General features: G+C 43.7%; 3 protein-coding genes across 3 annotated transcripts; all 3 read left to right on the top strand.

Moving 5' to 3' along the window:
- Positions 1–4,999: 4,999 nt before the first annotated feature.
- LOC146712688 (uncharacterized) lies at positions 5,000–7,702 on the top strand (the record flags this gene model as incomplete). Its single annotated transcript, XM_085436938.1, has 4 exons — positions 5,000–5,076; positions 5,539–5,713; positions 7,255–7,494; positions 7,578–7,702. Coding segments are annotated over exons 2-4 (396 nt in total), but the record flags the coding sequence as incomplete, so codon positions are not given.
- A 7,283-nt stretch (positions 7,703–14,985) lies between these two features.
- LOC146712689 (uncharacterized) lies at positions 14,986–20,642 on the top strand. Its single transcript, XM_085452203.1, has 7 exons — positions 14,986–15,774; positions 17,275–17,316; positions 17,396–17,662; positions 17,743–17,982; positions 18,061–18,234; positions 18,360–18,482; positions 20,112–20,642. Exons 1-7 carry the CDS (start codon positions 15,744–15,746, stop codon positions 20,153–20,155), a joined length of 921 nt encoding a protein of 306 aa, XP_085308329.1. The 5' UTR covers positions 14,986–15,743; the 3' UTR covers positions 20,156–20,642.
- LOC146712690 (uncharacterized) lies at positions 20,301–23,268 on the top strand. The gene is made up of 3 exons (XM_085436950.1): positions 20,301–20,310; positions 22,638–22,904; positions 22,985–23,268. The coding sequence occupies exons 1-3, from the start codon at positions 20,301–20,303 to the stop codon at positions 23,266–23,268; spliced, it is 561 nt and encodes a 186-aa protein (XP_085293076.1).
- The last annotated feature ends 4,257 nt before the right edge of the window (positions 23,269–27,525 follow it).

Raw genomic sequence — 27,525 nt, forward strand, 5'->3', positions numbered from 1 at the left:
CGTGTGGAAGAAGAATGGCGATCTACGCATTTGCAACGATTTCCGGTGGCTCAACAAGAGAACGCTGAAGGATGCCCATCCTCTTCCACATCAAGCAGATTGTCTGGCTGCTTTGGGGGGGAACAGCCTGTTCAGTACCATGGACTTGACATCTGGCTTCTACAACATGACGCTGCAGGAAGATGACAGGAAATATTCTGCCTTCACCACGCCCATGGGTCTATATGAGTATAATCGGCTGCCGCAGGGTCTGTGCAACAGCCCTGCGAGCTTCATGCACATGATGACCAGCATCTTTGGTGACCAGAATTATTTGAGCCTGTTGTGTTACCTGGACGATCTCCTGGTGTTTGCTCCAGACGAGGACACTGCCTTGCAGCGCCTGGAAATGGTGTTTGAGAGGCTGCGCGGGCATAACTTGAAGCTGGCCCCCAGAAAGTGCTTCTTCCTGAGGAAATCCGTGAAGTTCCTCGGTCACATCATCGATCAAAATGGGGTATCAACAGACCCATCCAAAGTCGAAGTTATCGCAAACATGAGGAGCGTGGACCTCATGGACACTGATGGAGTGACTCCTTCCCAACGAAAGGTCAGATCATTTTTGGGGATGATTAATTACTACCAACACTTTGTCCCCATGTACTCTGCTGTTGCCAGACCTCTGTTTGAGCTCCTGAGAGGTGCTGTGAAGAAGGGCAAGGGAACAACTAAGGTGAGGCGGCCATGCAGGAAGTTGAGTGCTTCGGATTGGACATCCAGAGAAGAGGAGGCTTTTGAGAAGCTCAAGAGCTTGGTGTTAAATACAGTCGTTTTGGCTCACCCAGACTTCTCTCGCCCCTTCTTGCTTTCGACAGACGCATCACTGGATGGCATCGGAGCAGTGTTGGCTCAAATCCAGGACGGTGGAACTAAGCCCAGACCGATTGCTTTTGCTAGCAAATCCCTGTCTCAGTCTCAAAGAAACTATCCAGCACACAGGTTGGAGTTTCTGGCGTTAAAGTGGTCGGTCTGCGACAAGTTCAGTCATTGGCTCAAAGGTCACAAGTTCACCGTCTGGACTGATAACAACCCCTTGACCCACATTTTAACCAAGCCAAAGCTGGACTGTTGTGAACAACGCTGGGTGGCTAAACTTGCAAGCTATGACTTTGACATTAAATATGTCCCAGGCCGTCAGAACGTTGTGGCAGATGCCCTGAGCCGATTGCCTTTTGTGAAGGATAATGTAAGTGACAGACTGCTGGCTGAGAGATATGCAGACTTCCTTAATGAGGCAAAAGCTGTTTCACATGCATCAATCCAGGGGGCGTTTCGGTGGTCCACCGACTGCAAGGTGAATGGTGGATCCGGTGGTGGAGCTTCCATCATGTCCCAAGGCACGCAGAGTCTGCATCCCTTGGTTCTGGCTGAAGATGCTGTCACAGCTGTTTTGCAGTCACATGTCGAGTGGGATGTCGGCCCAAGAGGGAGAGTAATAGAGGCTTTACATCACCTGCCACAGATGGTGCCCCCCGGTCTGGAGGCCTTACCTGCCCATTCAGAGAGAGAACTTAGGGACGCACAGCTGCAGGATGCAGTGCTTTCCCGCGTCGTCTTCTACGTTGAGAGACACAGGAGACCCTCGAGGAGAGAGCGGGTAGGGGACCCAGTCCTTGTTAAAAGATACCTGAGCCACTGGGAGAAGCTGGTCCTCAACAACGGAGTGTTGTACAGAGTTTCCAGAGACCAGATATCAGGTAACAGACGACTGCAGTTCGTGGTTCCTGACTCGTTGAAGGCTGAGGTCCTCCGAGGGATCCATGATGATGCCGGTCACCAGGGCCAGTTCAGGAGTTTAGACCTGGCTAGAAAGAGATTTTTCTGGTTGAACCTTGGGCGTGATGTGAGAGACCATGTACGGGGATGCCAGTGCTGTGTAGTCAGTAAAACTATCGAACCAGAGGGGCGTGCTCCTTTGGTCAGCGTGTCCTCGTCCAGACCATTGGAGTTGGTCTGCATCGACTTTTGGTCGGCTGAGGCCTCACACAACAAGTCCGTCGACGTCTTGGTCATCACAGACCACTTCACTGGCTGGGCGCAGGCCTTCCCATGCAAGGACCAGTCGGCCAAACAGGTTGTAAGGCTTCGCTGGGACAGGTACTTCTGTGTGTTCGGGTTTCCGGAAAGGATACACAGCGACCAGGGTGCTAATTTTGAGAGCCAATTGATAAGTGAGCTCCTCAGAGTCTCTGGTGTGAAGAAGACACACACGACACCTTACCACCCGATGGGGAACGGCAGTGTGGAGCGCTTCAACCGGACTCTGGGTGGAATGATTCGTGCCCTACCACCAGACTCGAAAGTGGACTGGCCACGTCGGCTACAGACTCTGACGTTCATGTACAACTGCACCGCACATGAGACAACTGGATTCGCACCCTTTTACCTAATGTTTGGTCGCACACCCCGGTTGCCTGTTGACATTCTGTTCCGCTCTGTCCTGAGCGATCCTGCTGTTACCTGTTATGACAGGTATGTGGTTTCCCTCAGGGAAGATGTGAAGGAAGCAATGGTCATTGCACGCGCCCGAGCTACGCAGGAGAAGCGTCGTCACTCGCAACTCTATAACAGGAGAGTGAAGGGTTCCAGGATTGAGGTTGGTGACAGAGTCCTGGTTGCTAACAGGAAAGAGAGGGGAAAGAAGAAGGTTGCTGATCGGTGGGAGTCAACGGTCTACACCGTGATCGATGTGAACCATGATACTCACACTTTCAAGATCCGTGATTCTGTTTCCGGACAAGAGAGAGTGGTCCACCGGAATCTGCTGTTGGTGGCGAATTTCCTGCTCCTGGAGGATGATGCTGGAACCTCGGATCACGTCTCCTCTACGTGGGATGTAAAGAAGGCGCCTGAAGATGATGATGGGGCTGCATCTGGGGAGGGGGATTTGAATGCCCCTGCTGTGAGCTGTGTTGGTGCTCATGGTAACCGCTCACCCAATGCCATGGGTGGGACATCTGACCTGGAGGTTATCTCTGAACCTTTGGACCCTGGAGAGAGGACAGTTGCATGGGTGTCGCAGTTGACGGAGTCCAGCCGATCTCAGGGAGATGTTACTGATGTTTCAAGCGTGGATTCAGTCTTGCCAGCCGCATCGGCCTTGTCTGTTGAAGTGAACTTTGACCAAACCGGTTCTAGCATGGCGTCCCAGGAGGTCAATATTGCTACGAGCTGTGGGGAGGGTGTACAAGTATGCTCTACTACACCTGACGTAGTGGTGGATGTAGTTACTCCTGCCATTGCTGCTCAGTCCCCAATGGTTGACTATAGCCAAACCGGGAATGGTTCTCAGATCAGAACCAGACTTGGGCGACTTGTCAAACCTGTGAATAGACTGATCCAGACAATGTCAAATCAAGTTGTGGTTCGTGACAGGTTTGATGTGAAGTCAGTTTGTAAGTCCTTGATCCCGTCCTTCTCTAACTAAATGTTCTGTTTATATGCCTGCCTGAATGATGGGATTTGTACTTGCTGTTATGTGACTGAGAACCTTCACAGACACTCAACATTTTTGTTTTTTGTTTTTTTTTCTTTCTGTTGAGCCATGGTACACACCTTGTAAGGGGTTATTAGTAGGGTGTATTTCGGGCACCCTGCTGCCAGTTGCTGGGTTGGGAGTTTGGCGCTGCTCCCATCCCACTTCATCCTTAGGGATACGTTTAGTTGGTGTCTGTGATTTTTGACCTCTGCTTGGTTGGTGCATACTAGTGTAGGTACCTGAGGCTCAAATTTGATAAAATTCAGTGGGGGTGAGTGTAACGGAGTTAAAAATACATATGAAAAACATGCACTTACCTGTTCTTAATTATCATTTTAAGTGTGAATTTTATCATTTTTTTTATTGTATTTTATTTTGAAAACCCAGAAACCGGATCTCACCCTAACGTTTAGAAGCTGCTAAGGCTTCCGCTCCTCACAGCGCACGTTTGCACTGTGAGGGTAAGTCCGGTAATGAAAGGCTCTGGCATTTTTATGGTTTCTGGTGTGAATGTTGTTACATAAGTTGTACATGTCGATGTATATAGGTTCATATTGATGTTAGAAAGTTTCTGTGTAACTGAAACAAAGGCTGGTTGCTGTTAAATAGTGTTTCTGCCGTATTTATGCTCTTTGGCAGTAAGTCGTTGTCAGCCCCCTAGTGGTTGCTGCGCATAGCGGGAAATGTGTTTGGATTTACTGTTTTTCTGTGCTTTTTGTGATGTTGCTTTACATTGTAGGAGCTACAATTGCTGGTACCATCAGAAGACACCTGTTGAGTGTGTTTTATGTCTTCTGCAGGTACGTGAGCTTGTTAACAGTCATTTTGTCTGTAAAGCACAAGCAAGTGAAGATGAATGCGCTATTGTTAATTTGTCCACTAGAGGGAAATGTTTAGTCAGTGATACTTATGTTATCCTGTTATTTTGTTTTATACGATTGTGGAATGTATTTTATTAGTCATAAGATTTCTTTTGTATACAAGCTCAGTATGACAGACTGTAAAATGGGAGAAATTATTATTTTCCACCTTTTCTTTATTAAAAAGTTAATTGTAAGTCTGTTAAGACAGCGCGCGTTTGCACTGTGAGGGAGCTACGATTGCTGGTACCATCAGAAGACACCTGTTGAGTGTGTTTTATGTCTTCTGCAGAAATAAACTGTGAAAAGCCAACCCTTCTGAGCGTCTGTGATTCTTGAAGAGCTGGAAGTGTTACACCTGCAGTCCCAAAAGGTTGATTCGGTTCATCTTGACGCACACCTGTGTGCACTTGTATTCAAAAGGTTTTTCCGTGTAACGATCTGATAGTGGGTGTGGGGAGCCATAGATTCAGCCACCCCCCCCAGGACCACCGGATGGGCAGATGCTCCACCCACCTTGAAAGAGCTGAGGAGATGCCTATATGGGATGTCACCCAGTAGCCACAGTGCAGAAGTCAGAGAGGGCCGGCAGCCAGCTGCACCAGAGCAGACCGAGGTTTGAGGGCCCTCCACCCCCCAAAGTAGCCTGACGGAGTCACGGATGCCAGGCCCTGCCAAGCAGCCGCCGGGAGTGAGCCAGTATGTGAGACCTGACTTGACACATAGACATAGACAAACATGCACACACAGACACAAACATACACCACCCTCATACACACATATACAAATAATCAGCACTCACCCAGTGTGGAGACAAGATGAACCCACACTCCCCAAACACACTCTGAACCCCAAGTCCATTTCTTTTAGGGGAGAAATGTTTGATTTTGGGGTGGGGGTAAATTTCATGATACATGATCACATGGTCAAATATTTTTAGATGTTTGGCTCCTCCCACGGGATGGTGTGCATCTTTCTCTGCTTTCTCTGAGATGTGAGTATGGATATGTGTGTGTTGACTGTTGAGGCAGGTGGATGCTGCTGATTGCTGGTTTGAAAGAGTTCCTAAGTGTTGATTGGATGATTGGATGTACAGCAGCTTCTTAAACCCCAGCTCACAGCCACCTCCGCCCTCTACTTTCCTCCTCTGTACCAAATAAGGAGCCAGCTTTGATCCAAATCAGCTAACTGCGCATCACCAGCTCTTCCTCGTCCTCGCTGTCCAGAAGCAGCAGCGTGATGATCTTGACAGGGAAGTGGTGAAGCTGAAGGTGTCACTCTGCTGCCAGTCGTCGTCCCGACAACATGAAGACTTCATCTGTGTCTCTGCTCCTCGGTGAGTCAAACGCTGAAATCCTTCACTCACTCATAGCGTTCATTTATCTTATAACACAGTAACAGAGTGTGTGCTAGATGCTCTCACTGACTGACTCTAAAATGAAATCTCTTCAGGTCTGTCCAAAGTCTGAAGTTACGTTTATGCGAGAAGAAGAGTTCACTCTTCTTCTTTAGTGTTTTTGTTGTTTTAAAGTTCAGATCCATCGTGTGTTCTGGACTCAGAGAGTTGGACCTTCATATCCAGTTTGTTGTCTGTAACATGTTGACTTGTAGAGAAGTCAGGCAACCTCTTTTTTTTAATCGAAGATCAATTTTCATTCAGGAAACCACAGCTGCTAGCTGCAGGTACCACATGCTCCTCTGGTCTGCCTCTGTTATGTAGTCTTCACTTCCACTATAGAGAGCAAACTTTCCTTTATGTGGACTCTAATGAAAGGACTGGAGACTGTTTTTTGTCATTTACCTTACTTTTGTGTATTTTGTTATTTTTCTCATGATGAGCTTCAAACAGAAGCAAACTGGGACTCAAACCTGTGAATAAAGATCAATGAAGCAGCTTCTCCAGGTTTTTATTCAGCAGCTGATGCTGAATAAACAACGAACCCTTATCCCATGGCTTTGGTTTATAAGTTCTGACTGTTTAATCCTGAGAATGCTTTTCTTGCCTGCTGTACCCCTTACTCTTTTATTCCCCATTGCCCATCCATCCAAACTGCTGAGTCTTCATGAAGCCTGAGTGGGGAGCAGTTTCTCTTCTGCTTCCAATAATCAACAATTCCCCAAAATCTGCTTAGTTTGGGAAATGTTTAGGTGCAGGGTGTTAGATTGTCAAAACAGATATGACGCCCACCTCATTCAGACCAAGTGTACCAACATAGTTTCGTCAGCATGTGTTAAAACTGAGCTGGCGCTTTGTGTGATGTTTATAAGTCTAAATGTACTTTTAAAACCTAAACAGAACCTTCAAAGCGAATTAAAGGTCTCCCCCCTTTAATGTGATGTTTTTGGAACAAGACCAGATTGAAACAGGTTCCTGCCCTCTGACCTTCAGTGACCTCTGACCTGTTGCAGGTGTGTGTGTGCTGCTGCTGTCTGCACTGACTGTTTGTGCAGGTGAGTAGATGAAGTGCACCATGGTCCAGGACAAACACTGAGTGTAAACACTGATAGAAACTGTCCGTCTGTCCTCCAGTCTCTCTGAGCGTCAGTCCAAACCTTCAGCAGTTCTTCACAGCAGCCTCAGTGTCTCTGACATGTGACGGTCAGCTGGGCTCTGATGGATGGACGGTGAAGAGGGACACAGGAAGTGGGACTGAGTCATGTGGAGCAGGGGGGCGGGGCTTTGGGAAGATAAATGGTCCATCCTGTGTTTTTGATGAGTTCAGCCCAATCAGTGGAGTTTACTGGTGTGAAGGTGAAGCTGGAGAGAAGAGTGAAGAAGTCAACATCACTGTATCAGGTAATGAAGTCTTTCATTTCATCAGACTAACAGCAGACTGTTATACCACCTCTACATCACTCTGTGGGTCTTTTCCTCAGATAAACATGTGATCCTGGAGATCCCTGCACTTCCTGTGAGGACAGGAAGTGACGTCACACTACGCTGTAAAAACAAAATTGGTGGCACAGTCGCAGCTTATTTCTACTTTAATGGAAGTCCTGTTGGACCTAAATCAGAGCACATAATCACCATTAACGTGCAGCAGTCTGATGAAGGTCTCTACTGGTGTTCTACTGATGAGTTTGGATCATCTCCTCAGAGCTTTCTGAGGGTCAGAGGTCAGAACACTGTTTCCTCTTAAAGCTTAAACCTGTTGAGCTGATAACAAACTGAATGACCCAGCTTCATATCTTTCCTGCAGATCCTACAACACCAACACCACCAACAACAAAAACATCAGCAAACATCCATATCTCCTGTTCTCCTCCTCCTCTTCCTAATCCCTCCTTCATCATCCCAGTCATAGTTACTGTAGGTTCTCTGGTCGTTCTGGTTTTGGTTCTAGTTCAGCTTCTTTGGAAGAAACACACAGGTATGATATCTGTCTGACCCACCTGGGCTCTTTTGGTTCAAGCAGCAAATTAAAATATTTTGAAATTTCACTTGAGAAAATCTGAGGGACTTTCCTGTCTGCACTTATTTTGTAGAGCACTGGGTCCCAACATCTTTAGACTGATGCGTTCCCATGGCCCAATTGAAAAGTTTTAAAAGTTCTGGAAGTGGGTCCATAAAAATGAAAAGTATTACTGATATAAACTTGGCTTATCTCTCATCCAAAGTCACGTCCAGACAGCTTCCATCAGGGTTTCAATTTTAGGATCGCTCCCTAGAAATTAGATTCAGACTAAAACCCCACAGACACAAACACCAGTTTGGGTTGTTTTTCCTGATTGGCTGTCACTTGTTAAGGTGGTATGATACAGGAACAGTGTTCTGTGGTCTCATCACTCTGATGCTGCCATCATGGCTCTGCTTAATCCATAATCAACGAGGCTTTGCTCCTGAATCCTATACCTGTAACATCAGACTGTCTATGAAGGTCTTCTAAACATCCTACAGCAGTGAAGTGATCACCAACGTTCATTCACATCACATCATTTCTGCAGGGAGACACCAGCCAGCCTCTACAAATGATGTCACATATGCCGAGGTCACCATTAGAGAGTCAGCCAATAAGATGTCAGTCATCCAACCAGAAGTGATTTACTCCAGCCTGAGCATAAACACTACAGGTACACATTCTAGCAGGTGACATAAATGAGCGATAAAAGCAAGAGAAATTGAGAGTTGAAGAAGATGAGACTTTTTTTCTCCTCTTCATGCTGCCATGTGTATTTGACCTCTGTCTCTAAATTAATCTGAAAGTTTCTTGTTCTGGACAAATTTAAATGTAAACCCATTTTCTAAAAATTTTAAATTTAAAAAATGTGTAAATAAACAAAGAATACAAAGATTTGTAAATCTTATATTTTATTAACAATACAATACCAAATACAGGTTAAAAGAAGAGAAAACCAAGTGGTAGCAAAGACCAACAGCTGGAGGAGGAACACTTCCAGAAATGACTGTCAATGAACACAGTTCACCACACCACCTATTCCAGGAGCGCAGCTTCATAGTAGGAGAGTCAGGTGCTGAACTGGCCTGCCTGCAGTCCTGATCTTTCATCAATGAAAACATCTGGAGCATCATGAAACCAGAAGCAGGACAAAGAAGAACCAGGACTGCTGGGCGGCTAAAACCCTCCATCAGACACGGATGGAGCAACATCCCACTCCCAAAAAGTCCAAAAGCTGCTGTCCTCAGTTCACAGACATTTCCAGAATGATGTTAAAAGGCGAGGCTGTACAGGAGCATTACAAAATGACACTTCTGATATGTGTTTGCTTTTCTGTCTTTGAGAGAATATGAGACTTGAAAATCATTGGATTCTGTTTTTATTTGTTTTAAACAGCATCACTACTTTGAGGTCGTAACATGTGGTCATGGAAAAAATATTTTTACCTCAAATATATCAAAAGTTTTGAAAGTGGGACAGGAACGCAGGATCCACAGCAGGTCTGCAGCTCTGTCGCTAGTTTCCTGTTTTACAGTTAACGTTGTCACTGGTTTCCACTAAACCTTTACTGTGGTCTCTGTGGTCGATTCACTGTTTGAAAAATGGGACAGTGACAGTGTCAGACAGCCGTGGCACTGATCCTGCAGCTTCAACAGATCGCTGCACTGGAAGAATGTGATTGGTACATAGTGTGAGTCAGTTCAGGTTAGTATGAACGTCTGCCCTTTTCCAAAATAAATGTGGGAAATTTTCTTTATCCATGTGTGTTTGGTGAAAAATAAAGTTGACAAGTCGCTCAGAGAGAGATCAAAGATGAGGTTAGGCCACCTTTTGGATTCCACACGAGGAGCTGATGAAGATGCAGAGTCACCAAAGTGACGGGAGAAAGTTCTCCTGTGTGAGACGCAGCAGTCACATCAAAAGCAGATAAATGGTGAAGTCACCTGAGTCAGTAGCTGTTTTTTCCCAGAGTCGAGTGTTAATTCACCCACATCAAAACAGGTGCTGCTGGTGTGGTTAACTGATGAGAGAAGCTGAAGTCTCTGCGTGACAGGGCTTCCTTGTTGACACCAGTGGGAAATGATCAAAGGTAAAACAACCGGTGTGATAAACCACGAAGTGTTTTATGTGTTTAAGTTCAGTTTAACTGCTGTTCGAACGTTGTGGACTGTTTCCCGCCATGAAGAAAGAAAAGATAAACAGTGTCTGACAGAACATGAGAGTGTGCTGAACTGGATCAAATTATTACTGAGAATGAAATACCATGACCTCATGAACTACAGTAAACTAAGAATGATGATAATGAGTAGAAGGAAGAAGACGACCCACAACCTCCCTCCTCAAATGCCTGTCTCCTCAAGGTCAGCTTTGTTTCACTCAGCAGTTCCACCTCAACAACGCCGTGTGGTTCAGTCGAATTTTCCCGTATCAGTTATAGTTTCCCTGCTTTCTTTCTTTCTGGTTGTTTCTGCCCTCCCGTGACCATCCTAGAGCCTGTTTCTCTGCCTATTCCTGCTCACAGAGAGGCTTGTACCCTGCCTTCCCCTGCACCCTTTCCAGTTCCCTGAATGGTGGTCGCTGTGGTCCAGTCAGTCCCAGTTGCCTAGAGCAGCTAGGGCTCCGCTTGTCCCTGCAACCATATCAGTTCCTCAGGTAGCAACAGCTAGTGTCCAGCTGTCACCTGCTCCCATGCCTGCTCCCAGCGTGAGGACATCCAAGGTCCAGTCCACCTTTGCACCCTGGCTGGTGTCCAACTACTTCCCATGCCTGTCCCTACTCCTAGGGTGACAGTGGCCAAGACACAACCTATCCTTGCACTCGCACCCATTCCTTGGATTGGGACAGCTGTTCAGCCAATCCCTTCAGCAGTACCTGTTCTAAGCGCTCAACGAATCTTAGTACACCATGGAAGCACAAGCAACAGGGGTGGGGGTAAGCCGGTGTAGACAGCACATCTGGTCCTGTAGCATGCGCTGGGCCCAGATCTGCCCCCTGACCTCGGCCTTGGAGATAAGCATGCAGAGGTGTTTGGGGTGCAAAGGATGGGAACGAAGATTCTAAACACAGTCTGTTATCATGGAGAAAGGTCTTGTTGTCCAGCTCCAGCCTTGAGGCCACAGCTGGCGCCAATGTGGTAGGCGCATGAGATGGTAGTGATTTTCCTTTAGTGCAAAAACTGCATGCCAATTTTACAGTTGCTCTAGATGTCCGTCACTGGTCTCTCAATCTCCAAGATGTTATTACTATTATTATTATCTTGTTATTACTATTACTAAGCTCTTTTTAGCGGCTGTTTGACCACAAACAGCTGGTGCAGCTTTGCTAGATTAACCCAATGATTTAAAATCATGGTTGACATTAAATATTTTGCATGTAAATGATCAAAGAACGTAGATTTTACGATTTGAGCCCCGTTATTATCTTTAGGGTGACCTTAGCCATTTGGAAAACTCCAGAACTTCCTGTTTAAAATATTTGCAAGTGATTTCTTTCATGGCAGTTTTTCATTTGTGAAACAAATCAATTCCGTTGTAAAAGCCAACTTCTTCCAGCTCAGGGCAAAAAATAAGAACATTTTGTAATCTGCTGACTTTAGAAAGTTATTCATGCATTTATTTAATCCAGGCTTGATTACTGTGATAGTCTTTATTTTGGTATCAGCCAGGCTCTGCTCTCTCATCTTCAGCTTGTTCAGAATGCTGAATCCCAGTGGGATAAGGTAGAGATTTCCAGTCCTCTGTTGATTTCCCCTCCACGATATTCATTTGATCTTAATGCGCCTTGCTGCTGCATTTATGGTGACCCATGAAGGATTCGCGAGACCCATCCTTCAAATCTGGGGAGACAGAGGACGCATTTGTGGGCCACATTTGGAGGAGCCTTCAAATATGAACAACCTTCATCGCCTCACTGTGACGTATTCGGCCTACAAATACGGCCTCTGAATTTGGCAACAGCCAAAGACTATGTGACCGTAACATTAAATTAACAGTGTCTTTAAATGACCTTTGACCTTTAGTGACCTCTGACCTTCAGTGACCTCTGACCTCCTGTTGCAGGTGTGTGTGTGCTGCTGCTGTCTGCACTGCAGGTGAGTAGATGAAGTGAACCATGGTCCAGGACAAACACTGAGTGTAAACACTGAAGTGCTTCACTCATCTGTCACAGATAGACACACTAACAGAGTGTGAGCTCTCACTGACTGACTCTCAAATCAAATCTGTTCAGGTCTGTCCACAGTTTCATGTGTTGTTTAGGCGACAGGAAGAGTTCACTCATCTTCTTTTGTGTTTTGGTTTTATTTGATATTTGTTTGTCATGTTGTGAAGAGGAAATCAAGTAGAGATGTTTTCAGTTTCTGTAACATGATGGTTTGTATAGATATCAGCCAACAATCATCAGATATCAGCTTTCACTCAGGAAACCACAGCTGCTAGCTGCATGTACTAAATGTTTGTCTGACCGGCCTTTGTTGTATAGTCTTCACTTCCTCTTCTGTTTACTAATTTTCCATCATGTCAACTGAGTCAAATTTAATTTCTCTCAGAGTTTGTATGCTTTGTTACTTTCTGATGATGAGCTTCAAATATGAGCAAAGTGAGACTCAAACAGGACGTAAACCTGCAAATAGAATCCATGAAACAGCTTTTTCACACTGTTCATCCCACAGCTGAGGTGGAATAAACATCTAACCTTCAAGAATGTGCTTTTTTATTTTGCAAGACCTGCCTGCAGTACCTTTACTGTCCACTTACCCAAAGCTGCTGAGAGCCTGAGTGGGGAGCATCAACTCAAACAAACAACAAATCAGTGGAGTTTACTGGTGTGTCATTCCGTTACAATCGAGGTGAGTGGCTGCAAATTTCCACCAGGTTCTTGAACCTCTTTCATATCCGCCCCAAGCAGGCCCATAATCTCTTCATCTGCTCCACTCACCTGGAGCTGATTTTTGGCAATCAGGCTGGAGATATTTAAGCCTCACACTGACGTTCCTTCTCCACCAGTTAGTCAGCTACTCCATGTTGGAGCTGGCTTTTATGTCCCTTGTTCTCGTGTGCCTTAGTTTTCCACGTCTCTTACTCTACCTTAAGCTCATCCCTTGGACCTCGAACAACTTACCTTCACTCTGGAAATCTCTCCGTGCCTAACCCTTCTAAGAAGAAGATCAAATGGAAAATGAATGATGGAAACTGAGGTCAGAGCTGCAGACTTGCTGGTGAGGAGAGGTAATGATCTTCAGGCAAGGCAAGCGCTGTTCAGTCCTCTCCTCATCTTCCTCATGCTCCTTTGTATATTCCATGTAGCATTAAAGGCACGAATGAGTTTAAACAGGTAAAGTCAGGTAAATGGATCCTGGTTATTGATTCAAAGTGACTAAAGTCAGTAAAGAATAAATGTTTAGGCTTTATTGTGTCAGTCAGACAAACATTAACAGTAACCTGTCTCTTCTATCAGACACAGAGATGAGTGATGACATCAGAAGTAAACCTGAGTGCAAACAAAGGGAAATGTTTCTTCTGTGAGCTGTGTGACGTTAGCACTGACCAGCAGAGGGCGCCGGAGTCACATGATTGAAAATAAAGGCATAAATTGTCCAAAATTAACTTTCTTTATTTCTGTTCCCTTTATGTGTCTCCTTTCATCTTGCCTCCTTGTCTCCTCCCTCCTTCCACCATGTCTTCCCCACTCTCACATTCTTACTTCTCCAGTCTCATTGTTCCTTCCTCCTCTATGTATGTCTCCTTCATTGCTTCTTTACTCTTTTTACCCTTCTCTTCTTTCACTTTATCTCCTGCCTCCTCCTATGTTGCCTCTATCTTCTTGTCTCAAAGTTTCCTTCATCCTTCACTCCTCCTTCGTTGCCTACTCTCTCCTTGTCTCATTTATTTCACTCTTCTTTATTTTCTTCTTTTCAGTTTCCTCCTTGTCTCTCATTGGTTCCCGCCTCCCTGTCTCCTCCTCCCTTGACTGTGAGGATTTGTGAAGATGAAACATGTTCAACACAAACTGATTCTCCACACACATCTATGGGCTCAAATTGTGGTCATAAATATTTTGTACTTGTAAATCTGACCGACTAGTTGTGAACTGAGTTTTGTAACCTTGTAAACCAAAATATCTAAAACATTTATGTTTGTGCATCTATAGATGCAAATTGGTGTGTGTGCAAAAAAGATTTGGGTTTTTTTGTTTGTTTGTTTTTAAAGAAAGAAAAGAAAAATAATAATAACAATAATTATTATTGTTACCAGCCTAATAATAATTAGGCTGAAGAACCAACAATTTTAGCCCATAAGAACCATAAGAATGAACTACCTCCAGGACCTGAAGCTCAGTAAAGCACCCCTCCAACAGCCAAACCCATCTGTTCTCTCATTGGATTGTTAAATTTGTGATTGACATGACGTTAACCAATCAGCTGAAAGGAAGAAAAATTCAGTCAAAATTTGTACTTTGAGGTTGTGTGATCCCCTTACAGTCTGAGCACACCCTTCACTCCCCAATATTTAAATATGGGGACCACTACCCGAGTCAGAGAGTCAAGGGCCCCAGATATGCAACGTTGCAAAGGCCTGTCAACCAAGTGAGCCCTACAACATCGAGAGCCTTCAGAAACTCAGAGTGAATCCCATCCACACTACAGGCTCTGCCACCAACCAGGTGTTTAATTGCCTCATTGATTCCAGACTCACTTCACTTACAGAAGATCATCTGTGGGATTAGGACAGCTTAAAAAAGTCTTCATACCCCTTGAAAATGTACACATTTTTTCACCTTAAAACCACAAACTTAAATGTTTTTATTTATGTTTTTAGTAATAGGCAGAGGCTAGCCTGTTTGGCACCCTGGGCGAACACTCCATTAAAAAAAGATGATCTGATGTCTTCTCTGCTTAATAAGGTAATTAAAGAAGCACTGACACATTTTTCTGTATGTTTTTACATAATTCCACCATTTCTGGTTATAGATGCAGAAACTTCATGAAATGAAAAATCTTCCTGATCACAACCTCAGTCTTTTTCTAAATGACTTCTGCATACTATTGTGAATAAAAAATGAAATCTGAGATTTGCGAAACAGTTCTTTCTGTTGTTATTTACATTTTACGAAGGCCCCCAGATCTTGTGTAACTGGGTTTGTAAAGGCAGTTGTTCAAGCTCAGCAGCCTTGCAGTGACAGTCGGTCACGGGACTTTCATAGCGATCTGAAACTGCAGCTTCCCAGTGAGAAGCTTACAGGTAAAGTCACAGGGGTCATAATTTAATAAAAAGATTTACTCAATCTAGCCTTCCCTAGTTATTGTCTGTATCCTGTAAATGTTCTTTTATGTAGTTTTAATTATTTTATTTTATTGTTAAATAATCTCCTAGTCGAGTTGTGTTTGTATTTTCTTTTACATATTTTCACTGCACTGCAGCAAATTAGTGCGCTCCACCTGTTGGTGTATTTATTGGCTTTTAATGTTTCCCTCCTATAAATGATCGTATTACTGTAAAACACTTTGGGGTACTGCTGGTTTTAAATGTGCTATATAAATAAAGTTGTATTCTCTTTGTTATTTCCTGTTCTCAGAAGGAGCATTGAGCTGTTCATAGACTGCATAAACTGCAGTATTAGCAAACTGCACATATAATTTATGTCCACTCAGGACTGTATGCTTGTCTTTCCACGTTCATATGTATATTTATATTTAGTCCCATGTCTCTGTATTCATCTGTGTATCTTAATAGTTTTGTTATCATATCTCTGTTTCTACACTGATTTTATATGTTGTTTCTTGTATATTTGCTGCTATGATAACTCAGTTTCCCTCTGAGATCAATAAAGTTTCTCTGATTCTGATGAAGACGAGTGTATTAGAAACAGCTCGTCCTTGTGGAGAAGCAGCAGCGTGACGAGCTGATGATGTTAACAGGGAAGTGGTGAAGCTGAAGGTATCACTCTGCTGTCGGTCTCCAACATGACAACATGCCGACTTCATCTGTCGCTCTGCTCCTCGGTGAGTCAAACCCTCCCTTCTTCAATTCTTTATCACAGCTCCAACACACACTAAAGGTCAAAGGTAAAGAGCCTATTTTCAGCAGCTGGAAGCTCTCGCTGATAGTTTCTCTCACATGAAATCTGTTCAGATCTGTTGGTTTTGTTTTCCTTGGTGAGAAGAAGTGATCACTACTTCTTTTGTTTATCTAAGGCTGGTTGTATCTGATATTTGTTTGTGTGTTTGGACACAAATCAAGTAGTGTATTTCCTGTAAGCACCTCATATTTAACTCGAGTGTATGAAGATACAGCAAATGACAGAAAACTGTGTCAATTGCATAAACTCTTTAAAATTTAGAAGTTTAACTCTGCGTTTCTCTGTAATCTGGACTGACTCACAGAGCTGAAGCTTCATGTCGTGTCTGTAAGAGAGGAAAGTGACCTGTTTTCATCAAACATTAACCTTTACTCAGGAAACCACGGCTCCTAGCTGCATGTACCACATGTTCTCCTTATCTGCCTGTTGTAATCATCACTTCCTCTGTTCAGACCAGATTGACTGAGTCTAACTAAATGACTGAAGATAGTTGGTTTTTCAGAATTAACGTCGGATTTTCCTCATTTTCTGTACGCTTTGTTAATTTTCTGATGGCGATTTAGACGAGCGGGACTCAAACGACTGTAATGTTTACTAAACAGATTTTTCAGGTCGCTCACTCAGCAGCTGATATTGCCAAAGTCGCCTAACTTTAATCCAGTGATCTCGGTGGTTTGATGGTTCATTAACTCTGATTGCTTTTTAAATGTCTCTGTTTTACTTAGCCAGTAAGAGCTGATTGGGCCTAACCTACCTTTGCCAGCACTGGCTATGGGAACCTGCTAATGTTGGGTTTAATGTTGTGATTAGTAGAATCTGTAGTTTTTTACTTACTGAACAATTACTTAGAAACCTGCAGACGTATCCATATAAAAGAATTAGGGCCTGCAAAACAAGCAGGTCAACCCCACCAGTTTTAACTGGTCCTGATATAAAACTGCTAGGACAGGTTACTCTCTCCTGGGAAGTTGGCTGCAGCCATGTGGATTTCTGAATGGAAGAGATCCATGTACATGCCGATTTTTTAATCATCCAATGCATTAAAAAACAACAGTCATAAATAAAGTGTTTTGGCTTGTGATTCCTAAATAAACACACTAACACTAGCTACACATTTTTAAAGGGTGCAAATCCAAGTCTCCTATTCAGTGACTCTGGTCTCCAGAGCTGAAAATAGGTTTGAGGTTCTTTTGAGAATTCTGAAGTTGGTTTAGTCTAAAATGCCTGAGTTGAGAGCAGGTTCGTGTAATTTGAGAATTTCTACCTAAAAAGAAATTAAAAGGAAAAATAGTCCATTTGAATTCAGCTCGAGCATTTTACACCAAATCTGCTTGATCAGGTTTGAATGATGTTTCCAGAACCACACAGGAACAGATTACAATTCCCTGCCCTCTGACCTTCAGTGACCTCTGACCTGTTGCAGGTGTGTGTGTGCTGCTGCTGTCTGCACTGACTGTTTGTGCAGGTGAGTAGATGAAGTGCACCATGGTCCAGGACAAACACTGAGTGTAAACACTGATAGAAACTGTCCGTCTGTCCTCCAGTCTCTCTGAGCGTCAGTCCAAACCTTCAGCAGTTCTTCACAGCAGCCTCAGTGTCTCTGACATGTGACGGTCAGCTGGGCTCTGATGGATGGACGGTGAAGAGGGACACAGGAAGTGGGACTGAGTCATGTGGAGCAGGGGGGCGGGGCTTCGGGAGGTTCAATGGTTCATCCTGTGTTTTTGATGAGTTCAAGCCAATCAGTGGAGTTTACTGGTGTGAAGGTGAAGCTGGAGAGAAGAGTGAAGAAGTCAACATCACTGTATCAGGTAATGAAGTCATTCATTTCATCAGACTAACAGCAGACTGTTATACCACCTCTACATCACTCTGTGGGTCTTTTCTTCAGATAAACATGTGATCCTGGAGATCCCTGCACTTCCTGTGAGGACAGGAAGTGATGTCACTCTACGCTGTAAATACAAAACTGGTCGCACAGTCACAGCCTATTTCTACTTTAATGGACGTCCTGTTAGACCTACATCAGAGAAACTCATCACCATTAACGTGCAGCAGTCTGATGAAGGTCTCTACTGGTGTTCTACTGATGAGTTTGGATCATCTCCTCAGAGCTTTCTGAGGGTCAGAGGTCAGATCACTGACATCACTTCCTGTCTGCTGAGCTGATGATAAATTTACTGAATCAGCGTCATTATCTCTCCTGCAGGTCCTCTTCCTCCCACAACAACAACAACAACATACACTGATGTCTCCCATCCACCTTCTCCTTCTCTTCCTCCTCTCCAGCCCTTCATCATCCCAGTCGTAGCTGTTGTGGTTTCTCTGGTTCTTGCGTCTCTGGTTCTGGTTCTGGTCCGGCTCCTTTGGAAGAAACACACAGGTATAGAGTCTGTCTGACCCAACTGAGCACTTGTAAGTGAAGCAGTATACATGTATGTATGTGTTGTATGGGATCAGTGATTCTTGGTCTTATCACTCTCATGCTGCCTTCGTGGCTCTGCCTAGTCCACAATGAGGCTCCTTCAAATGATGTCACCTACTCTGAGGTCACCAGTAGAGAGTCATCCAATAAGATGCCAGTCATCCAACCAGAAATGGTTTACTCCACCCTGAGGACAAACACTACAGGTACGGAAATGAGGGATAAAAGCAGGAAAACTAGAGATACACTTAGGTTAATACATCTTTTGTGATATTGTATAAATAAAGCCAGAATGCAATGATTTGTGTATCTTATAAAACCATATTTTAATAAATAGAACACAGTAAAGGGATTGAATGCACAAATGGATAAAAAGCAGGTGGTCCCAAAGACAAACAGGTGGAGGAACACTTCCTGAAACTGTTTCTGTGAGCAATGTTCACCTGCCTTCCACAAATGCAGGTTGAAGCTCTATAATGCAAAGAAGAACCACATGTGAGCATGCTCCAGAATCAGCCTCTTCTTTGTGGTTTTCTTATCTCAGCTTATTTCTTATCTCATGATAAAATATGGGTTTGTGAGATTTGCACATCATTTAGTCTGTGTTTGCACAGTGTCCCTGTGGTTTTTAAGAATTGGAGTAAACTGTGGTCGTGGAAACATTGACTTATATTTTCCTCAAATGCATCAAAACAAAGAGGAACTGTGACTCAACGGCTTCAAGCGTTATGAAACATAAACTTTCTTTAGTTTCCTGTCTGACAGTAAAACATGTTACTGGTTTCACATCTGAACCTTACTGTGGTCTCACTGCTCGAGTCGCAGTTTGTAAAAATGGGTCAGTGTCAGAGAAAACCATGGCAGCAATCCTGCAGCTCAATCAGAACGCTGAAATGGAAGGAAGTGATTGGTGCATGATGTGGAAGATTAGTGTGTATGACACCATGCAGCACGAACTGGCTGATTGAACTCCAGTGTGAAAATGATTTGGGGAGATTTTGTCACAGCATGCAGCAGCACACTATGAATTTGAGGAGTGGACCCAAAATCCTGACACGAATGAACATAGAAGATAAACAAAAGGGGAGCCGTCTAACAAGGCTGATAAAAACATCTGAAATTAAAAGGCAGAGGTGACGCTAAACAATAACATAAGCGTGGAACATGAAAGCACAAGCCACCGATGTTTCACTGGCATGTAAGTTTGGGGTTATACACATAAAAACAGGGGTTAGGCAATAAAGACTCTGTGAAAGAGACGATGAAGAGAGAGAAGAATTGGTTCAAGAATTACACCTCGTAGTAGAAAGGAGCTGAGGAAGACTCACTTTGATTGACGAGGATGTTTCAGTTCACTGTGTTGGGGCAGCAGTCAGATGTAAAAGCACGTACATGGTGAAGTCACCTGAGTTTGTAGTTCCCAGAGTCGAGTGTTTATTTTCACCCACATCAGAACAGGTGCTGCTCGTGTGGTTAGCTGATGAGAGAAGCTGAAATCTTTGTGTGACAGAGCTTCCTTGTTGTGACCATGAAGTGTTTTATCTGTTTACCTTTAGTTTAACAGCTGTTTGAATGATGTGGAGTCCAAAGAGTGCATGTCAGCAGATACTGAACCTGAAGCTTTGCTGAATCATATTGTTTCACATTGTTCTTCAGTGTTATCAATAAAAAAAAATAATAGTTTGAATTGAGTTCAGCAGACAAGGTTTGATGGGAACTCCAAGTTCACAGTGAGATGAAAATGAATCCCAGATGTTCGGTCACACAGTGGCTTGTTTCTGTCTTTGATTCCTTCAGCGCAGTGACCAACGTGCATGACTGTCCCATTTTTACAGAAGGTGGAGGAACCACAGACGCCACAGAAGAAATTAAAAAGTGAAAGAAACGACGAGTTTCTCTGTGTAAACAGGAAGCTGAGGACAGACCTGCAGATGTGTCGGTCTCACCGTGGGAACATTTACAGACAGTCATCAGCTTCCTCCTTTCTTCATTCACTCCCATTTAATCCAATCAATGGAGTCATGATGGCAGCAAGTGAGGAAGGCGTCCTGTTTCCAGTTCCTCCAGAGAAACCAGGAGGAGGAACTGAAGAGATCAAACTGCTGCTGGTTTGAGTCTCTGCAGCTTGAACTCTGACAAAGGTCGTCTACGATGGAGCTGCTTCCTTCATTTCAATCTGATCAATACTCTGAACTCCTGCTGTAATTTCAGCAGGTGTGATTTAACACAGATTTAATGAACAGACAGATCTGCATCGATCAGGAACTTTCCTGTTTATATCAGGAAGAGAGGGGGCACACTTAATTATCTCTTTGGGTACAGCAAGTGATTTTCAGGAGGGGCCCAGCAGTAATAAATGCATCAACTAGTTTTTCAGCATTTTGGAGGTTTTCTTTTTGGAGACAGCAGAATCTGAATGCTTCGTTATGTTTGATTTATTTAATATTCTTATTGGTATCTGAATGTTGTGCTGGAGTGGACAGGGGTTAAGGGAAAAAAGGCCCACTCCAACAAAACAAAGCACACTTAAATCATACACAACGCCTGAAAGACAAAACAGACAAAACGCAAACATACATTTTTACAGAGTGTGTTTGTGAGTGTCTGTGTATGAGTGTTTGTCATGAAACGTACTTGAAAGGTGAAATTCTGTAATGACTGTAAAAATGTAATAATTATGATGCGATTAAAAAGGAGAAACAAAGGCTGCACAGCACATCCAGGTCCTGCCAGCTGTGGCTCTGCAGCTCATGTCCCCAAAGGACAGAGACGACTGTACTGCTTAAGTGGAACGAGGCAGCTTGAGTGATTAATATGAAACTGATATGACAAAATACTGCAGAGGATGACACATATGACAGATTACAGTCGTAACCAAGAGCTTCAGTTTTATCAATGTTTAGTTTGAGAAAGTTTGAGGACAACAATGATTTAACTTCCATGAGGCAGTCGCAGCAGGAGATGGGTGGAATTATGTTTGTAAGAAATACACAGCTGAGTGTCGTCTGCATAAAAATGAAGGCTAATATTATATTTCCAATATATGTGGCAGATTTGAAGTGTGTAAATCATGAATAAAAAGGCCCCGATAGATAAAAATATTTGCTTTGAGTTTCTCTTTGAGTTCATTGGAGCAGCGGCTCGGCCTCACTGTGACGAAGCTGCTGGTGCTAACAGGGAAGTGGTGAAGCTGAAGCTGCTGTCAGTCGTCGTCGCCACAACATGAAGACTTCATGTGTGTCTCTGCTCCTCGGTGAGTCAAACACTCATATTCATCCATTCATTTACTGTACTTCCACACTCTGTAAAGGAGAACACATCGTCAGCTCTCACTGACTGAGCTGAAACTTCCACTGAAATCAAATCTGTGTAGATCTGCTGGTTTGCTTCGTTTAGGAAGACTTCGCTCTGCTTCTTTCTTTATTTGGTTCCACCTTAAAGCTGGTCAGCTGGACAGGAAACAAAACAAGATGATATTTATGTACGAGCATCACGTTTTAACTCGAACACACAAAGAGTCAGTGAAGAAAACAGTTTCAAACTTGCTGCTTTATAGTAATGAAAGTTTGTTTTTACTATGATTCAAATTTGTCTCATAAACATCCAAAACCTGCTGAATGCTCAGAACTGAATCTAATGAAAGTCGAGCATGTCGACTGAGTCAGTGAAGCTTCAATTAGTGTGTGTAACATGACGACTGAACATGAAGGCAGACGACCTTATTCATGAAACAGGAAACCACAGCTGCTGCGTTCTGATTGGGTCTGTGTGTAGACGATATTTCCTTTATTACGAACAAATTTTCCAATGTGTGGACAGAGTCAATAATCTTCCTGTGTCTCTCAGGACTCTGGAGCTTCACTGATCTGTTTTCAGATCTAAATGTTGCCAAAGTCACTGTTTGGGTCAGTTTAGGCACCAAACTCTAAATAAGCACGTAAAATGTAAGCCTGCATTAATAATGCATAAACATCAAATCCTCATTTACATGAGGTGACACATGTCAGCCATGCTGATGGTTTGTTTTCATGAGCGGTGCTTGATGACCTGTGATGGTACCCTCCTTTCATAAAGATGGTCGAGTGTGTGTTAAAATAAAAGAAACAATGAAGCTCCTTTCATCCTCAACTTGAAAAGCTCGATGATGCAGAGACTTCAGGAAATTAGAAAGTTTCCTGAAAGAAAAAACTATGTGACTATAACATCAGAGCGTCTCTAAATGACCTGTGACCTGTTGCAGGTGTGTGTGTGCTGCTGCTGTCTGCACTGACTGTTTGTGCAGGTGAGTAGATGAAGTGCACCATGGTCCAGGACAAACACTGAGTGTAAACACTGATAGAAACTGTCCGTCTGTCCTCCAGTCTCTCTGAGCGTCAGTCCAAACCTTCAGCAGTTCTTCACAGCAGCCTCAGTGTCTCTGACATGTGAAGGTCAGCTGGGCTCTGATGGATGGACGGTGAAGAGGGACACAGGAAGTGGGACTGAGTCATGTGGAGCAGGGGGGCGGGGCTTCGGGAGGTTCAATGGTTCATCCTGTTTGTTTGCTGAGTTCGAGCCAGTCAGTGGAGTTTACTGGTGTGAAGGTGAAGCTGGAGAGAAGAGTGAAGAAGTCAACATCACTGTATCAGGTAATGAAGTCATTCATTTCATCAGACTAACAGCACACTGTTATACCACCTCTACATCACTCTGTGGGTCTTTTCCTCAGATAAACATGTGATCCTGCAGATCCCTGCACTTCCTGTGAGGACAGGAAGTGATGTCACACTACGCTGTAAGAAGAAAACTGGTGGCACAGCTGCAGCTTATTTCTACTTTAATGGACGTCCTGTTGGACCTAAATCAGAGCACATAATCACCATTAACGTGCAGCAGTCTGATGAAGGTCTCTACTGGTGTTCTACTGATGAGTTTGGATCATCTCCTCAGAGCGTTCTGAGGGTCAGAGGTCAGAACACTGACATCACTTCCTGTTTAAAGCCAATCTGCTAAGCTGATGATAAACTGACTGAACCAGCTTCCTCATCTCTCCTGCAGGTTCTGTGACACCAATCTCTGTTGCAACAACAGAAAGAGCAACAACAACAACAACCACCACCACCATCACCACTCATATCTCCCATCCTCCTCCTCCTCCTCCTCCTCCTCGCGTTCAGCAGGAGGCGTGGATGATGAGCGGCGATAAACTTGCGAGAAGCAAGTTATGCTCAACTCCACCGGTGGAATCTGACAGCGTGGAAAAGTGTGAAAACATCCATGATCACCAACGGATTTCGAAGGGCTGGACTGCTGCATGATGGAGAGGAGGACACCGCCACGGCCCTTCTGAGGGTGTTCGACTCTGACACTGACAACGAGGATTTCTTTGGTTTTGAAAGTGACAACGAAGGAAAGGAGCTGAGAGTGGATGAGGAAGCCACCCTGAGCCTGTTCGTATCCGACACTGGAGAAGAGGACTTTGGTGGTTTGAGTGCGCAGGAAGAAGAGAAAGATGGTGAATGACTGACTTTTCTTCTTGTTAAAGCCGTGTCGCTGCACCTGAGCCTAAAAGGTAGTTGTTATATTTCCACTGTAGTGTCAATACACTATTAGAGCTTATGCCGAGTCAGACTGCACACACAATAGTTTGTTTACAAGTTGACTTCTTCTTTATTGGGATAACACAGAAGTAACACACACACATAACTGGGCGTGGTGCCCCCTACTGGCGATGGCTTGCATAGCACACAATAATTCTTGGTTCATACATAACAGTAGTCCGAAGCTATTTTTCTGGTGTGCTGTAGGTTATTGTTATGTACTACATTTGTTACCCATTTATGAAGCACAGTACATGTTTCGTACTTGTAATTACCGCTACTTGTACGTATACCTAAAAAGTTATGCAAATATGTACCCATAACTTGTTTTTCAAAATATTAATAAAAGGGGTGTGTCTCCAAACAGCCATCTCTTTCCTGACAATTCACTTTGTGCATATTCTCTTACATATGATAAGTCAACATTGAAACACCTGCGGCTTTTAGTCACGTGCGGTAATGTATGTACAAAACAGGATTTTCCCCTGATTTTAGCTTGTGCGGCTAATATTCAGGTGCTCTTTGTAGTCCAGGAAATACGGTAATTTTCTTGAATTCTTAAACATTTTTACATGATATTAGTCGGCGGCTCCTTTACTAAACAGCTCCAACTGTTTGATTTGTTTGAATTTTACAGGACAGCTTTTCCCGTGTTACTCATTCATTATGGAGCTACTGTAGTTAACATGTAATGCTTCTCTAAAACCCTGTGACACAATCTTCTTTAACATTAGTGCACATTAACCCCACATCTTCCCTGTTTTATTGCTGATGTTGGCCTGACAGTATTGGGGTAACAATGTCTCCTCTGTTTAGGAGAGGGCAGCAGGGTCACATCCTCACTGACATCACCTGTATTTGCACTACAGTCATTCCCTTCACTGACCTTTGCTCTCCTTCTCTTTTCCATCAGGTTGTGTAAAACTGAAACAGGCATTAAATGTTTACTACAAATGATGCTTTACACAGAAATGCATTGTTAGCTGTTTTTACCCACCAGCCTGTGTGAACCTTTAGTCTGAGCATGGGGTCAAAGGTCAGGACAGAAATGCAGCACTGTAACACATATACATATGTAGAACATCAGACATTTGACTGATTTGTGTTGTGACAGCTAGTTTTTTCTTTATACAAATAAATCATCATCACACACAGAAGAAATGTACAGACCGTACATTTATTAGCTAATATCAGTGGATACAAGAAAAATGGTATAAAGACAAACACTAGCAGCCTTAGCGTTTCTGTTCTGAATCTCTAATCTCTCACAGACATTCATCAAACCCTGTCCTCTATCAGCTTTCAACATAAGAAAAGTATTAGGCCTCATTGAAAAACAGTCTGTTTGCAGATGAAGTACTTTAAAAACTATACTTAAAAACATTTCATACACAAATCTGTCATTTATCCAGATTTTCTTGACTGAGTTTACAATTTACTAGAACTGCCAAAAACACATGAATAGAAACAAATGATGAAGGATCCACTTCAAGGAAAGTGGAAAAGCCTCTGTTAGCTGCTGTTTGCAGCTAGCAGAGGCTAACAGAGGCTAATACCAACGCTAACCAACAGTTTAGCATATCGTCGACAGCTCACCTCAGCATGGCTGTCCTCGGTCAGCAGTGAGCTTTATTAACTTGCACAAAGTTTTACACCCTGTTTGAGAGTAAATAAAAGTGGACATTTCTCAGCTCCAGCATTGACAGCTGAGGTAAACGGTGGACCGACAGCTTATCCACAAAATGGGAAAAACTCCGGTCCAGAATCCGGTCCAGTCCTCGTGGCAGTAAAAACTGTAATCATGCATACATGCTTTTGTCACACCTGACCATTTCGTACAATATAATTGAAGTTTTGGATTTAAAAATTTAGCAGACGTGAACGAGCAACATTCCTGATGAGGCTGGTCAACGCTGTTCAACTAGAAGCCTACGTGGATGATATCCCAGCCTACACATCCCCCTGAACTGAACTGCCTCAGTGAAATACTTGCTCACTCACACCAAACTTCATTAAATGTGAATGTGTTACTTTGCTGGTTCCCAGTTGCAGCTTAAGTGCATCCAATATTAGATTTCCCAGCTTTTCAAACACACCATGAGCTGTGCCATTTTCTGGGCACATGGTTCAGTTAGCTTTGTATAAACACGTGTTAGAAATGTTCTTCAATCAGCTCTTTTTACTCTCATTTCACAGCCAGTACTTTTTACTTTTACTTGAGTAAAGAGGTTGAAACAGTACTTGGAGTATTTTTAACAGTAGTACTTCTACTTCAGTACAGACTGTGTGTACTTTTACCACCTGTGTCTGAGACCTCCTTCAGGGTCCACCTGAAGCTCTCAGTCTGCTGTGGAAAAAGGAAATCCAGGTGAGTTTCTCCTGATCACCTGAGGCCGTCATTACTGTGTGAACCCACACACCACTCCTCACTCCTCCCACCCGCTGCACACAGTCACTGAGTACAGACCGGCTGATTCCTGTAAAGGGAGAGGCAGGAAGAGGCGGAGCAACAGCTGAAAAACAAGAAGCTCAACGTCATTTTGCAGAAGTGAAAGTGTGAGAGAGCAGCAGCAGAGCTGCAGTCGAGTCCTGTTTGTCTCTAAAAGAAGATTCACTGGAGTCCATCAGGTTTCTCTCAGCAACAGTGGTGAGTGCAGCTGATCACACTTCCTGCTTCTACACAAATCTTCACTCTGTTCACTTCATCAGGGTCTAGAGTGCCACCTCATTTCTCCATGGTGCCACTTAGGCTACGTCCACACTCGCCCGGATAGATTTGAAAACAGCGCTCCGCGTCCACACTGGTGTTTTCAGTCGTTTTCACAGAGTTGTGCGTCCACATTAAGACGGCTGAAAACGCTTACGTTCCAGTCCTGCGCATGCGTGAAACGCAAGACGATTCGACCGGTCTCATTTCTGTCTGCTGCTTATTCACTTTCCAGCTGTTTGAAACGTCGTGGCAGAGGTGGAGGAAAAGCACCGAGTTTTAAAATGGACTAACAATGAGGTGGAGTTGTTGCTGCGAGTAACACAAAAGTACAAAGTTGCAAAAGCGAGAGAGAATTAAAGAATTTGAAGAAAAGCTCTGTGGAGAGAGAGCGGCCTGACCAGTTTCTCTGACTATGATACTGTAAAGCTGACAACATGATGCATTTACTGTGGTGAGTGTGCAAAGACCATGGCAGGTGTTGTGCCAAGGTAGGGATCCCCAACAGGATCTGTTTCCCTGCGTCAGGAACATCGGCTGGGCAGGGAAAGCGGACCCAACGCACTCCGCCTCCATCACGACCAACTAGACGTGGAAGGAGTGATGTTTTAGTGACAACATGAAAGATGAGTGTGACCGTTCAGTTTGTGGGTTACAACAGAAAATGATACATTTATTGTTCTCGTGTGTTATCGGACGGGATCATTTTAACAAACCGAGGACATTTTCCTGATAATTATCTGTATCCTCCTGTAACTTTACTGTTTAAAGAGCTAAAACCTCCAACATTTCAGGATCAATAAGTCCTTATAAGACGTGTTTGTGAGCTAAAAATCAAGAATGTGGGATACTGTTTGTCTGTGTCAGCCAAACAACTTCACATCTTTGTAACGACTGTTAAAAAGATGTTCATCCTGTTAATCCTGTTCATCTGGACGCTGCACTGTACAGCAGACACGACGT

Source organism: Copadichromis virginalis, linkage group LG3, assembly GCF_057382275.1.
Source record: "Copadichromis virginalis isolate Kocher_CV1m ecotype Utaka linkage group LG3, C_Virginalis_male_GT1.1, whole genome shotgun sequence".
NCBI lineage: Eukaryota > Metazoa > Chordata > Actinopteri > Cichliformes > Cichlidae > Copadichromis > Copadichromis virginalis.